Genomic DNA, 14596 nt, shown 5'->3' with positions numbered 1-14596 from the left:
ATACAGAGCAACATTATCATTCATTTGGAGTCATGTTTGTGTCCACCTGTTGAATGTTAGTCAAATATTCACTCTTTCTTAGCTCTGTTTTTGGCCTCTACCAACTCCTGACAAAAATATCTGGCTCTTTAGCTGCTAAATGCTCCACTATGTTCACCAGCTGGTCTCTAACTGTGTCTGTCTGCTGTTTGGTGCTAGGCGGATGGTGGACGGTGGGTTCATCAGTTTTTTCCTACTAATGACAGCTGCCAGCTGATACTGAAACCAGGTTGATGATAGTGCTGAGACTGAACCAAATAGTTAAATTTGCTGTGAAGCGGAAACAATGATCTGAAATAAGCTAAAAACTCTCTAGAGCTGAGGGGAACAGAGGAGTGAGGGGGTAATTCTCTATGGGTTCATCACTACAAATGACACCTTTCACATTTCACTTAGTCAGTTGATCCATTGTTAAAATAAAATATTGATTAGTACAGTTTTAAGTATAAATGTATAAATAGGCATAAAATAATAGGAATTTGGATTGTCTAGTCAGCGTTACATAATACATTCATACAACAACTCTAAATATAAGATTATCCCACTTATCTAGATACATAGTTGTTGCAATGTGCTCTTATAAAAACTTGATTCAGATACTGTATACTTCAAAAAGTAATAAATACTGTTTTTAAAAAATCAGTCTTCTATCTTAGTCTAAAGGTGAATGTATTCACATTTAAGGGCAACAGAGGCACCCCGGGACAAAATGGGACCGTAGGACTCAAAGGATCAAGGGTAACTATTACCTGGACAGTAGAAATTCAAATTGATCAATATCAGATTCTTGCAGTGCAATATATTTATTGTTTTAAAAGCTGTTTTTATTTTATTGTCTTTTTGTGTACGTCAACTTACAGGGTCACCCAGGACTCCCTGGCCTCTTTGGTTTACCTGGCATGCTGGTAAGGATCAACAAAATAAGCTAAAAACCAGCTCATCAAGTCTGATTTACCTGTAATCACCAAAGCACATTTTTGTATTTGTTTGTGTATACTGTTACAGGGTTTTAGAGGCCGAGTTGGGACTGAGGGACCAGAAGGAAAGCCTGGTACACAGGTTCCCATTTTATAACTTTTCATCCCATGAAGTTCTGTTTTTGCTGCATTCCTTACTTTTAGCCAGCTCCATCAAGCCATCTCAACATTTTTTTTGTAACACTGTGATACATTTGTAATGTCACATGTCTTACATGCAGGGTGTTCCTGGCTCTGGTGGTTCTCCTGGCCCTATAGGAGACAGAGTGAGTTGTTCCTTTTTTTTATCCCACTGGCAGGGGGACCAGATGGGGTTATGAGCAGTTCAGTGAGGGTACAGGCACACAATGTTAGACCGTCTGTATCTGAGAATCGCACTCACTGCAAAAGGTACAAAATTTAGCTCTTTCCAAACAGTTTTGCATATTGAAACTTTGTTGGGGAAATTGATCCAAATTATTCATAAATTACTGTCAATTCCTCAGAGTTAAAATCTATAAAGCTTTTAAAAGTTGTATATAATAACACTAGACTAGCACCATTATCATGAACCAAAGAAGTCCTGTTGCTATGAATTATTGTTAAAAGTAGCTCTACGGTCTCTGTTCACATGAAGGGGCTTCCAGGTGTAGCTGGTGATCCAGGGCATGCAGGTTCTCCGGGGTCTTTGGTAGGCTATTACCGCTTGTTCTAATGACCGTATGCCAAAACCAGTGAGGTCATATTGAGTTTTTATCAAACTAAAAAGAGTCATTTGTGACTTCAACAGGCTCCAGGAAAGCCAGGACAAAACGGAATCCCTGGTCCACCTGGGGAGAGGGTGAGCTGATCATACTCTTTTTTGGATAATTAAAAATGAATACCGTAAAGGTTGAATTTAAGTTATTGGCTGCTGTGATTTGCAGTTTTTATGATAAATATATGAATAATTTATTTTAGTGCCTCTCCTTAGGGCTTCACAGGGAAACCAGGGTTGATGGGCCCCCAGGGTCAGGTGGGCATGTATGTAAGTGACTGTTATGAACTGTTTACGTGGCCACCAAGCTGGCTAAATCAATGTTAAGACGATAATAAATGGCTTTGTTTTTTTTTTTATCACCCTTTTTCTTTTCAAACTGTACTACAAAAAAGTTCAATCTCTTTGGGAGTTACTTAAGTAGTTCTGTACTCAGTATCTGAGGGTGGAGAGGACAAGTGTTTTATTTTTGTTGGATTAAATTTTTTTCGATGTAATCAACAAACCTCTAACAAACAACCTGAAGTCTAAAACCATTCAAATTTTGATCTGCTAGTTTTAATTTTAAATGCTCTTGAAATTGTTTTGATGAAATAAAAATATCTAGGTGCAACTTCACCCATTTTAAACAAAAGTTTGTTTACATGTCTTGGGGAGTAATACTGCATATGTGAGAAGTTTTTTTTCTTCTTTTTTTCTTTCAATGTATTTTTTTGAACAGTAAAATATGACAGAAGAAAAGCATTGTATAAGCAATACCTTCGACAAAGGGAGAACAGAACATACAGACATCAAAGTAAAACAGTGTAAGTGGTAAACTATTACATATGATAAATTGATACAAAGATGATTCAATTAGTCTGAATGCAGTAAGTATCTGCACACAGAGGCTCTCCACAGGTCACGGAAGCCCCTTACTGTTAAAAAGTGACTTGTTGTTTACTTCTAGTATGAGAGAGGATAGTACCAAACCACAGTTGAGTATAAACCATGGCTTTGGATAATACAGTAGGGGTATAGGGTTGAAGTACACACACTTTTTTGCCTGGTGGATTGGAGCAATTGGTTTGGGTCACAGTTACTTGTACCTTGTAGTCAAACTCCACTTTTACATACAAGTGCACATGAGTAATACGCAACAGAGTTGTGAAATTCAGTCCACATGGGAGGTATTTTTCATTGATCTTTTTGGTTACATACTTAGCAATACTCACATATTGTGAGGACTCGGCTGGATTCAATGGGTAGGTTGGTGTGTAGCAGTCACCACCTCACTCTTCCATTCTAGAAGCTATATCATTCAAATTAAACAATTTGTTGTTGGCCTTAGTGAATGGAATAGGATTGAACATTGGGGAATGCGTTGACCTTGGCATATTTTGGCATATCCAACAACTGCTCGGATGTTGCTCACGTGCGTAATCAATCAGTGGTGTGATGGCTGCATTTGATCTGCGTACGTCAAGTCCTTGAACACTGTTTGATGTGACATTGGTTTTAGCTGCCAGCATGTTTCTGGATGAGAAGGGATGGGCAGATGAATTGAGTATGGGTCAACAGTGGTCATAACTTTTAACGTTAACATTTTCACTGGTCCTACAGTGAAAATGTCTCCTGTAGTTGCATTAGGAGCACTTCAAATGGAGTAAAGCACAATAGACAATGCATAATGCCGTTTCAGACCTATTGTCTTCATAGTTTTGATCAGCTTCTCTTTTATAGCAGAATTCATCCTCTCAACTCGGCCTGAGCGTTGTGGATCGTAAGGAACGTGCAACTGCCACTCAAATCCTAGCACTGTTGCAAGATCCTGTGTTATCTTTGCCACAAAAGTTGGGCTTCTATCATTGTTTATTCCCTGTGCCACCAAATCTGGGAATAACTTATTTTAGCAGGCATTTAACAATGGTTTTTGCCTCTTCTCTTTTAGTGGGATATGCTTCTACGAATTTGGAGAACATATCTACAATCACCAACGACTATTTATAATCTTGACAATCTGGCATATGTACAAATTCTTTTTGCATATTTACAAAGGGGCCCAATGGTGGTTTAAAATGGTCATGTTTCACCAAGCTGTCTTTTCTCCTAGTTTGCTGGCATGATATGCATCTGTTCACTAGTGTGTATGATATTTGTGTGATGCCTGGTGCAAACCATTTCGATCGAATTTTCTCATTTATCCCCCCTTTTCCTACATGTGTGGGACCATGTGCAACGTGCGCAAGCACATGGAAGAGAGAACAAGGTTAAACAAGCCAACCATCGGGGTGGAGCCACAAACCAGACTCCAGATCTCGAGTACAACCTTATGCAACCGAATGTTTACCTCCCTAGAATCAGTGCGGGTTTGCATTTCCACAACATTTAAAGGAAGGTGCACAAATTGGATTTCTGGATTGCAAAGAAGGAAGTTGGTGTACCATGGAGGAGGAGGAAATGGCAGCTTGTTTGGCTGAAAATCCATGTCTGCAGTAATTTGCCATCCCTGGAAATGAAAGCATCTCTTTCTTAGTTTCTGGGGGAGGCATGTTGTTCAAAATTTTCATCCTCTGTGTTGACAGGAGACGCTGTCCATTCTTCAGAACATATCCCAAGTATGTTACTTCAGGCAGACAAAACTGCAGCTTAGCCAAAGAAGCTCTGTGACTATGCTCAGACAGTCTTTGGAAGAGGAAAATATATTCAGAAAGACAAGCTTCTTTTGATGGAGAAGCTACCAACAAGTCATCAGCGTATTGTAGCAGGGTTCTCCCCTGTGGAACTGCAAATCTTCCAGATCACATTTTACTGCTGAAGTCCACACCGTAGGCCTTTCAACGTAACCTTGGAACAGACACTGCCACGTATACTATTTACCTTTAAAGGTAAACAAGCAGCACTGGCTATCATGAAGAAAAAGGAGTAGAGAAGAAGGCTGAACACAAATAAAGTCAGAGGGCAATGAAGCTAAGATCTAATTGGTATCTGGGACAATTGGAGCTCTAGGTACGTCACTGTTTTAATGGCTTGCAGATCTTGAACAAAACGCCACTCATCCTGACAGCCTGGTTTTGGAATAGGCAAAATAGGACTGTTGTATGGGCTAGTAGTTTCAACCAACACATCTTGATCTAATAGAGACTGAATCACACCTTCAATTCTAGCTATCACTTTCCAAGGCAAAGGCTATAGTCGGATAGCAGACAGCATAGCATTAGCTTTAAGTGTAACTCTCTGCGGCGGAGCAGACTTTACAAGTCCCACGTGATTCTTATGTTTAACCCACAATGGAACTTCAAGGAGATCAGAGGGGGTCCATATTATTTTGAAAGAGGTGGCTGTTGCAATGTAAATGTACTTGGCAGTATTTTGTTCACTGAAATATAACATGTAAAGGTCGCAATGGCAGCAAGTTAAGCAAGACAGCCCAGACATCCCTCTCCCCAGCAATGTTTTCCAGCTCCTCCTGAGGGATCCAGAGGCATTCCCAGGCCGGGTGTTATATATAATCTCTCCAGTGTTTTCTGGGTCTACCCCGGGGTTTCCTACCAGCTGGACATGCCCGGAAGACTTCCAATGGAAGGTGCCTAGTAGGCATCCTAATCAAATGGCTGAACCCCCTCAACTGGCTCCTTTCGATGCAAAGGAGCAGCGGCTCTACTCTGAGTTCCTTCCGGATGTCAGAGCTCCTTACCCTATCTCTAAGGCTGAGCCCAGCCGCCCTGCTAATGACTAATTTCAACCACTTGTATCTGCAATCTCATTCTTTTGGTCACTACCCAAAGCTATTGACTGTAGGTGAGGGTCAGAATGTAGATTACCTCGTAAATCGAAAGCTTTGCCTTTCGGCTCAGCTCCCTCTTCACCACAACGGTCAGGTACAACACTTGCTTTACTGCTGACGCCACACCAATCCCCCTTTCAATCTTCTGCTCCATCCTACCTCCACTCGTGAACAAGACCCCAAGATACTTAAACTCCTTCACTTGGGGCAGAAACTCTGTCCCAACCCAAAGGGAGTAATCCACCGTTTTCCGGTAGAGAACCATGGCCTCAGACTTGGAGGTGCTGACCCTCATCTCAGCTGCTTCACACTTTCAACGCATCATCTGCAATTCTGAGGGCCCTAAACTGGAGGTTCTCCTCCCCCTGGCTGCACCTTTAAATCCTGTCTATGGAGATCACAAACTAGATTGGGACAATCCTGGCGGAAGCCAACTCTCACCAAAATTGTGTTTGGCCTCCTGCCTAGATTTCGGACACAACACTCACTCAGGTTATATAGGGTCTGAATGGCTTGTAGTAATGGCCCCTCCTGCTCAGAGCCTCCTTTTCAGCACCCTGGCATAAGCTTTTCCGATGAAAGGCAAACTTCCGGACTGCGTCACCTCGCATGGATTAAGGAAACTGGGGTACCCTCCTAGAGCCAGACCTAGGAAGGGAGGTCACCGGCGAGCGTCTTGTAACCAGGCCTTGGTCAATAGGGCCTGGTTGGGCATGGCCCAAAGAAATTACATGGGCCCTCCACCCTGGGGGCTCACCACCTGCAGGGGCAGGTATCGGGTTGGGGTGCATTGTAAGACAGGCGGCAGGCTGGGTCGGGGTCCTGGGCGTGACAATCCCTGGAGTTGCAGACCAGCATTAAAACATTCAAACATTTAACATCCAAAACACTTCAATCAACACTGCTGCAGCATCAAAGGTCTCCACATTTATATTTTGTTTTTAGCACTACATCAGGGGTGGCAATGAAGACCTTTTTTAAGTTGAAAACTCAAAGCGTTTCACCTGAGTGTACATTCCAACCAATGGTGCCTTGGCTTCTGAGAATATCAAGCACTACATAACCTCCTTTTCCCAACGGCCACAGACTCACCACTGATCTTGATTACGACAAAGTAAAAGTCTTTCAGCCACCTCAGGATGTGTTCTCATGGGTCTTATCTGTGTCATGTGCAACCAGAAGTTTCCCCGCAGAAAACTACCCTCTTTAGTAGTGCTGTGGGGGTTATCAAAACACACACAACAGTTTGTTCTCCCAAATTTACCAACAAACCACTGATATCAACATTTAACTTAACAAGTTTAAGTTATGTAAGCTGTATAAAATTCAAAACCACAATGCGTCAAACTGCACTGACCTGCAGGCCCGCTGCACTGAGAGTGTAGCGGACACTTTAAAAGTAAGAGGCCTCTGTGACCTGTGGAGAACATCTGTGCGTAGATACTTACTGAATACAGACTAACTAAAAGAGAGTAGACTTAATGGAAGAAAATTCCTTCACACTAACATCATAGTATACTGTTTGAGCAGTTAGTATACAAAATGTCAACATACTTCAACATCCTATAAAAACAGGAAATTAAAAAACAATACATGTGATATCAGTCAAACTGCAAGCTACTGCCAGTTAAACTCCGCAAAAGCAATGCAAGAAAGCTTTATCTATATAGCACATTTCATTACAAGGAAAGGAAATGTGCTTTACATTTAAAAAGAGAAACTTAAAGCATATGCAATGCAGTAATACAGACACATATACAAATATACACTCACACACATATACAAACATATTCATGTACATATATATATTGTACATGCTCAAGGAAGGTCATACAATTGAAAGACAAGCTATAGACATCAATACTGATATAGCTACCACAGAGATGCAGTTACTCATCCTTGTAGGTTAAACCAAAAACAGATGCACACACTGTTAAGAGGCTTGGGAAAACAGGCTTTGAGCTTAGCTTTAAATGTAGATACAATGCAGAGTGTTCCAGAGGGAGGCTACCTAAATGCACTTTCACCAACTCCGGATCTTATTCTGGGTACAACCAGAAAGCCAAAGCCGACAAAGAGAGGTCAAAATGTTTTTACTAACATTTAATTCTTATTTTTTCTTTTTCATTAATTCTTTTGAGCTGTTTTGCCACCGCCCACAATTTATTTAAATGTTTTTACAGCTTTGAGCACTTCCCCCATTTCCTTTGCACACTGCTTTGTAGGATAATAGTTTGCATCAAAAACACACTGAAAAATCAGTTGTATTTCATATGTATACCATCTGATTTGACTAAACTTTATTGTGTCCTCTTTCCAGTATGAATACATTACTAAAAATCTGCTTGGAATCAGTATGGAGTATGGTATTGGGAAACTGTCCATTTTGAGTCCGACAACGTTATTGGAGTGCAATGCTAAATTGGTGCAGTACTCTATTAATCAAATGAAAGAAAATATTAGGAATTTTTTAATTTTATAGTGTGGTGCCGAACCACATTAGTTACTGGTATAAAATTACATATGAATGTAAACGTAAAATCTCATCTTCCCATAGGGTTACCCTGGAGCAGTCGGTTTGAGTGGGAGGCCAGGACACATGGGACAAAGGGTAAGGCATGGCTTCTGATACAATGTTACAGCATAAAATCTGATTCATAATCAGTGCAAACAGTAGTGTTTTCCATTTTTTCCACATTGAACAACCAACATAGTAAGACTTTATTTACAGCATTTGGTACAGAAACAATAAACATCACATATATAGTATGGATTACTTTGCAAATTAAGCTCAGAATGACAAAACCAAACAAAGGTGTGGTTTTGTCATTCTGACATGTAATTTCAGTGACTTCTCTTAACTGTTGTACAGGGAGATGCTGGTGTCAGAGGCCCTCCTGGCAACCTAGGAAAAACTGGACCTCCAGTGAGTGTTTTTAATGAAATTTGATGCATTTGGATCTACTCAATGTCCACACACATACATATGCATGCCCATTTTCACTTTCCACTGAATATACTTTGTTATGGTACCTACATATTGGTTAATCATGGCTATAGCCTGTATTGAAACATTGCCTTCTCAGGGTCTGCAGGGCTATCCTGGTGCGAGAGGGCCTTTGGGACCACAGGTGAGAACATGACTATTCTAGATCCTAAAAACACATTGATCAGACATCATTAACCACCATAAAGCAAACAGGTAACCTAACGGTTTTTTGTAATCTCTTCCCTTAAGAGCTACAACGGAGAGTTTGGGCCCAAAGGTGTTCAGGGACTGCCAGTGAGTAGGTCTTACAGAAACATAGTGTTGTTTCAGGCTCAGTTTATCCATCATAACAAGTCTGGCAGCATGGTCAGGTAATTTAACTTCTCTCTACTGTAAATCAATTTGTTTCAAAAATTAACGACATTTACGACTGTGACATTATCTCTTCCTAGTGCATCTGCATGCTTTCAGATGTTGTTACTAGTTTCAGAAAAATTAAAAATAAAGAATCATTCTTGAAAAAGTAGAACTCTCATGCCCAGTTGCCTGGGATCGATTATATGACAGTGGACCCTTGGGTGCATACACATAAAGACATCCTCTCCTAGCTTTCTTCAAGCAGAGATATTCTGTTGTCAAATAAAATAAAACTTAAAGTGCTTTTTTCATATTAAGATAGATTTATTGTAGCCTGTTCATTCTGTAGCTGTAATACCGGTATGTATGGATAAATAAAAGAAGACACATTAAAACTGTATTTTGTATTAGACTCTATGTCAGCAGAGGCAAAATAAAGCATCAGGAGTAAAAAAATAAGGTGTGGACATTTCTAACTAAGTGAGCCCTGTGATTTTCCAACAAAAAAAGCTAACAAATTTCACAGAGCCCAGCCTCTGTCAATTACAATCCATTCACTCCAACAAACAAATAAAAGCTAGCTGTTTTTCTGTAATATGAAAGTCATTTACTCAAATTAAAAACATATTTTCAATATTCTCTCATTTACGTCATGTCGTAGCCATGCTGATAATTTGGTTATATTTGTCCAGGTTACAGAAAGTTGAGACTTATATATTCCTATGAGATTTTACCATAATACCATTACCATAATACAGTGGAGGGGAATGTAATTTTCTTTATTGTGCAGACATCAATACAGAAAATTACATTTAAAGAGTTAATAGCAAGTAAAAAAATAAAATCCCTGTTACCATGGACAATCCACAGAAGTCACTGTAAACAGTTTTAATCAGAACTGTCTTCTTGCGAAGAAATAGTCCCTAAAACCTGGACAAACAAAACCAAAACCATCTGCATGGCCATGGATACTGCTAGAGGTAAGGGAGACAATGTTTGTTAGTAATCAGGGTCAATCAGCCCTTTAAACCTTTATATCAAACGTTTTGCCTTACTTTATTTGGAATGACAAAATTTAAGGTTTCAGCAAATAATGAGTTTAAATATCTCTGAACAAAAAAGCAAGAGCTTCTTCTCGACCCACTATTTTGTGCCGACATTCAACAATTATACTGGAAGAAATTAAAGAGCAAGTGATGATAGTTTCTGCATTTAACGGTACACACAATGTAATCACAATGATGTTTTGAGTTAGAGGTGTGACAACCATGGTAAAAAGGCCCTAAATAGCTTTATGATTATAGCTAGTTCACTAGCTATAATCATAAGGCTAGGTTTGAGAAAGAAAAGAAATTAATTCTAGGGATATAACCAAATACAAGTACATAATTCACATATAAACAGGTAGTGCACTGTGAACAGATATAAACAGCATCAAAGTTTTTACAGTAATGTGTTTTTTTTCTATTGCCCAATTGACACTATTTGCCACCAACATCCAACCACTTCTTCTCAAAGTCATATCTCAGTCAAATTGAAACACATACGCACACTGCTATAGTCAGGGGAATTCACTTTTCACAGTGGTGTCAGGATCTCCACTGTCCATTGAGCACAGACGTCCATTTAGACATCATATAAAGAGATGTTCCTTGTAAGTCAAGATCTTGTCTCATAATCATCTGATTCAAACTTTTTCTTCAGATTCAAAGGTATTTCAGGTGATTGTTATTTGTACATTATGAACATGAGCTGCTAGTAGCAAAAGCAGCATGTAACTTCCCATGATACAGATTCCACAAAACGTAGCTATCGATAAAAAAACAATCAACTTTCTATATTCAAACATTTAGCGAGATTCCTCTTCCTTAAATTTACAACAGTCTTCACCAGATTTGGTGTACAGTGCAGGATTTCATGGAAATTCTTGTATGTTTTAGAGTTGCTAATTCTCTAAACAATCAAATTTTCGGTGTGATGAATCAAATCTTTTTAAATTCATGCACCTGTTGGTTTTTCCACTGGCAACAACTTTCACTTTTGTTCTATTTCCTCCATTCATTTACACCTGGACCATTAAAATTAAACTCAGAAAAGAGGCATTTTAGAAGTTTTCCAACAAATTCTGGTGAAGAAGGTGTACACTTCTGGTATATTGGAATACAGAGATGAGTACAGATATTTTTAGGGAATTAAAGAAAAATATATTTAGATACAAATGGTATCTTTGTGGTATACTTCATTCCACTTCTTTGGTAGGGAATCATACACTAAGGTAGAGGAAGATGGCTGGTAGAAGAAATAAAGGTTAAGGGAAAGCGGGTGCACCAAAAAAGTAAATTCCCTCACTTAAACCAAAAGAAATGCATTCAACATCTGTTAGTGAATACAGTATGTCAGTGCATTCTGAGATTTTTTTTTCCTAACTGATTAAACCTCACTTCTTATTATCAACTCCAGGTAAGTTATTTTATTTTCATTCCAAATGGTTTCAGGGCCCTCCAGGCCAGCCAGGACCAGAGGGCAGCATGGGGAGCCTTGGTCCTCCAGGGAGCCAGGGGCAACCAGGGCCACAAGGGTTGGCCGGACCTAGAGGGTTTCCAGTGAGTGGGTACTTTTCATCTTTCTCTCCATTACATATTGATATAAAACTTTTTAATGCTGCCCTATACTCATACTGTCATATCATATCATATTATCATGCAGTGTATATTAGTGCGAGATCACAGTTTTTTTTTTTTATCAGGGAAAACCAGGAATTATTGGACTGATGGGTCAGGCTGGAGAGAAGGGACAGCAGGTGACTGATTGTAGTGTCATTTTCAAGCTTGAAGACATTGATTATTGTTGTAAAATACTGGGTAACAGTAAGTTGCAGAAATACTATTATCAGCCTTTAAAAACTGAAATGAGTCCAAGCCTAGAGAGAATTATTCAAGCAATATAAGTAATATTAAGGCTGCAATGTTGTTTATTGTTTTTAGGGAGCAATGGGTCCTGCTGGTGATATTAGTGCTCCAGGTCGGGACGGGCAGCAGGTCAGTTAGCTCACTGATCACACTGTACCAATCAGACTACCATATAATGTTATATACTCATTCCAAAATGTTGCATGGTTTTTCACCTCCATAATCTTTAATAATTCAGAAATGCAATGTACAGTATATAGTATTGAAGAACCTTGCTATACATTATTATTATTGATAAATATGATTGTGCTTGTCATGTTAGGGTCCTCCAGGGCAAATTGGTGAAGAAGGGATTACTGGAACAAAAGGTGATCAGGTCTGTGGCATTATTACTTAATAAAACACACATACATTTTATTTTTATGTATTAATGATAATAATGTTCTATTAAAAATTAACTTAATAAAAGACTGACAGTGTTTTCCTGCCCTCTGGAGTTGAAAGTCTCTTTTGTGTTGCACCTGTCACCACACTAGAGTTGGAAAATGGTCTGTGTTTTGAAATCAGCTGTACTTTCATCATTGTGTTGGGTGGGGGTCAAATGTGGTTTCCTAGCCCTACAGCCACAGCACAACTGTCAGAGAGACGCAACTGTTGCTGAATAGCAGAAGTTTAATATTTAAAAAATCAGAATTTAAGAAGTTAAAATTAAGTTAAGGAACGCATTTATCTCAATAAATAAATACATTCTTAAAATAGGCACACATTAAGAATCAGCAAATATCTCTATACCAGCTATTGTTCAGTTACTGTTGTCTGTACTGTTGTGTGATTAAGTTTAACTGAGGACATACTAACCCCTGTATTGGCTATCGCCATTTTCAACCGAAAAGTACTGGCTTCAGCACTGGCTTAAGGCCGTATTCAGACTGAAAAAAGCCCTACATGAAAACATGTAGGCCTCTCATTCATTTGAATGGAGCCAGTGCATTGATGCAGCAAGGAGATCCAGCAAAACAATGCGGGGTCGCCAGTAAAAAACTTGAACCAGGCTTAATTTTTTGTGTGTGTGTGTATTTCAAACCGGTGTGTAATGTTGTGGAGTTTGATAAACCTTTAAACACAATAAACTGCAACAATTAACCAGCCTTCCTGCACTGTATTTCATGTCTCACTGGTAACTTTAACCACATATCTCTACCAATGCAGCCTGGATTTTTTATTGTAAAGCTGTTTTCAATATGAATCCCCACTAAGATTAACTCAGCTGTTTTTCAGTTGTAGTCATGTTAGAGTTTGTATACAAAAACAAACAGAAAAACAGGCATTCAAACTACAAAACAAAGCAACTTGAGATGTGATCACTTACAGGCCACGTAAGTGCTGGTTTATGATGTCTCAGACCTAGTTCTAAAGATGTGCTGTCCCACCGTGTCGGAAAACATGTGTTTATAGTTGTTCCAAATGGCTTCACAGGAAGGCACAGTATAAAGCCGGCCGTGATAAAGAGAGGGGTTCCAATGCTATCTGACAATCCGACATGCAGTTCGGAGGGAGTATAAATCCTGCTTGAGTCTATGAAGGCTGAAAAATAATAAAATACATTCAGCAACAGATTAAATAACTCAGACAGACTAGACAATCACAGAGGACAATGTCTGACAACTGTCAAACACTGTACTATCCTGGTGATACAGGGAGCTCCAGGCACCCAAGGACAACCAGGGCCCAAGGGACCAAGGGGAGAGCCAGGACCTTGGGGCTTCCAGGGTCTGCAGGGTGAGCCTGGCCAGAGGGGTAAAGAGGTTAGATGTATTGTCATTCTATGTAACTATTTTATGTAGAGCTGCAACTAATGATTATTATAGTTATTAATGTATCTGCCTATTATTTTCTTTATCAATCGTTTGAACTCAAATAAATTAGTAAACAGCGAAAAATGCTCATCATAATATCTTACAGCCCAATGTGACTTCATCAGATTTCTTGTTATGTCTGAACAACAGGCTAAAACCCACAAATATTTAATTTACTATAATGTAAGACCAAGACAAGCAGCAAATTCTCACATCTGAGAACCTGGAACTATAACATTTTGGGCATTTTTTCTTGAAAAATGACCATTTCTCAACTATCAAAGTAGTTGATGGTGAATTTATGTTGACCAACCAATCATTGCTGCTGTAATTTTATTTAGCCACTGACTGCTGTCGTAGGAGTCCTGCTGGTTCTTTCCCTAATTTTCTTTTTCTCTGTGCAGGGAGATGTTGGAGGCCCTGGTGTTCCTGGGGATCCAGGTGCTAAAGGAGCAAAGGTTATTTCCATCTCACAATTGTATCGTTAGCTACTAAAGCATTTTACACATGGTGTATTGCTTACTGGGATATGGGGGCATGTATATTGATTTTATGAACGTACAAACAACCTTCAGATAGATAGGAGCAGCCTATATACATTTATAAAATACAGTAAGTAGTATAAGTACGTATTTATTCACTTTTGGAAGTTTCCATGTTTCCATCTATTGTTTTACAACATTGAATCAAAGTAGATTTAATGTGGCTTTTTGGACACTGATCAACAGAAAAAGGGAAAACAGATTTCTACAAAGTGATCTATATAAATTACAAATGGAATATACAAAATACTTGTTTGCGTAAGGGATGTCCTGATCATGTTTTTTTACCCAAATCCTGATCCAAGTTTGATCCAATCGAGTATCTGCTGATACCGAGTCCATTCCGATACTTACATTTGCAATTCAGCAGAATATATGATATTTCAGCAGCTACTTGATCCACATACCAAAGTTCCAGGTTCAAA

General features: G+C 39.1%; 1 protein-coding gene across 1 annotated transcript in view; it reads left to right on the top strand.

The window, feature by feature from the left end:
• Window positions 1–14088, top strand: part of si:dkey-61l1.4 (collagen alpha-1(I) chain) — a 54038-nt gene extending 39950 nt beyond the window's left edge. Inside the window, exons 25-40 of the mRNA XM_040154842.1 lie at window positions 900–944; window positions 1045–1098; window positions 1238–1282; window positions 1633–1686; window positions 1786–1836; window positions 1969–2010; window positions 8076–8129; window positions 8391–8444; window positions 8605–8649; window positions 8757–8801; window positions 11360–11467; window positions 11611–11664; window positions 11849–11902; window positions 12096–12149; window positions 13471–13552; window positions 14034–14088. Coding sequence (XP_040010776.1) covers window positions 900–944; window positions 1045–1098; window positions 1238–1282; window positions 1633–1686; window positions 1786–1836; window positions 1969–2010; window positions 8076–8129; window positions 8391–8444; window positions 8605–8649; window positions 8757–8801; window positions 11360–11467; window positions 11611–11664; window positions 11849–11902; window positions 12096–12149; window positions 13471–13552; window positions 14034–14077 — 885 coding nt within the window. The 3' untranslated portion in view covers window positions 14078–14088. The remainder of the gene's footprint in view (window positions 1–899; window positions 945–1044; window positions 1099–1237; window positions 1283–1632; window positions 1687–1785; window positions 1837–1968; window positions 2011–8075; window positions 8130–8390; window positions 8445–8604; window positions 8650–8756; window positions 8802–11359; window positions 11468–11610; window positions 11665–11848; window positions 11903–12095; window positions 12150–13470; window positions 13553–14033) is intronic.
• The last annotated feature ends 508 nt before the right edge of the window (window positions 14089–14596 follow it).

The sequence above is a fragment of the Xiphias gladius genome, chromosome 19, assembly GCF_016859285.1.
Source record: "Xiphias gladius isolate SHS-SW01 ecotype Sanya breed wild chromosome 19, ASM1685928v1, whole genome shotgun sequence".
NCBI classification, from domain to species: domain Eukaryota; kingdom Metazoa; phylum Chordata; class Actinopteri; order Istiophoriformes; family Xiphiidae; genus Xiphias; species Xiphias gladius.
This window is presented reverse-complemented; position numbering and strand designations above follow the sequence as displayed.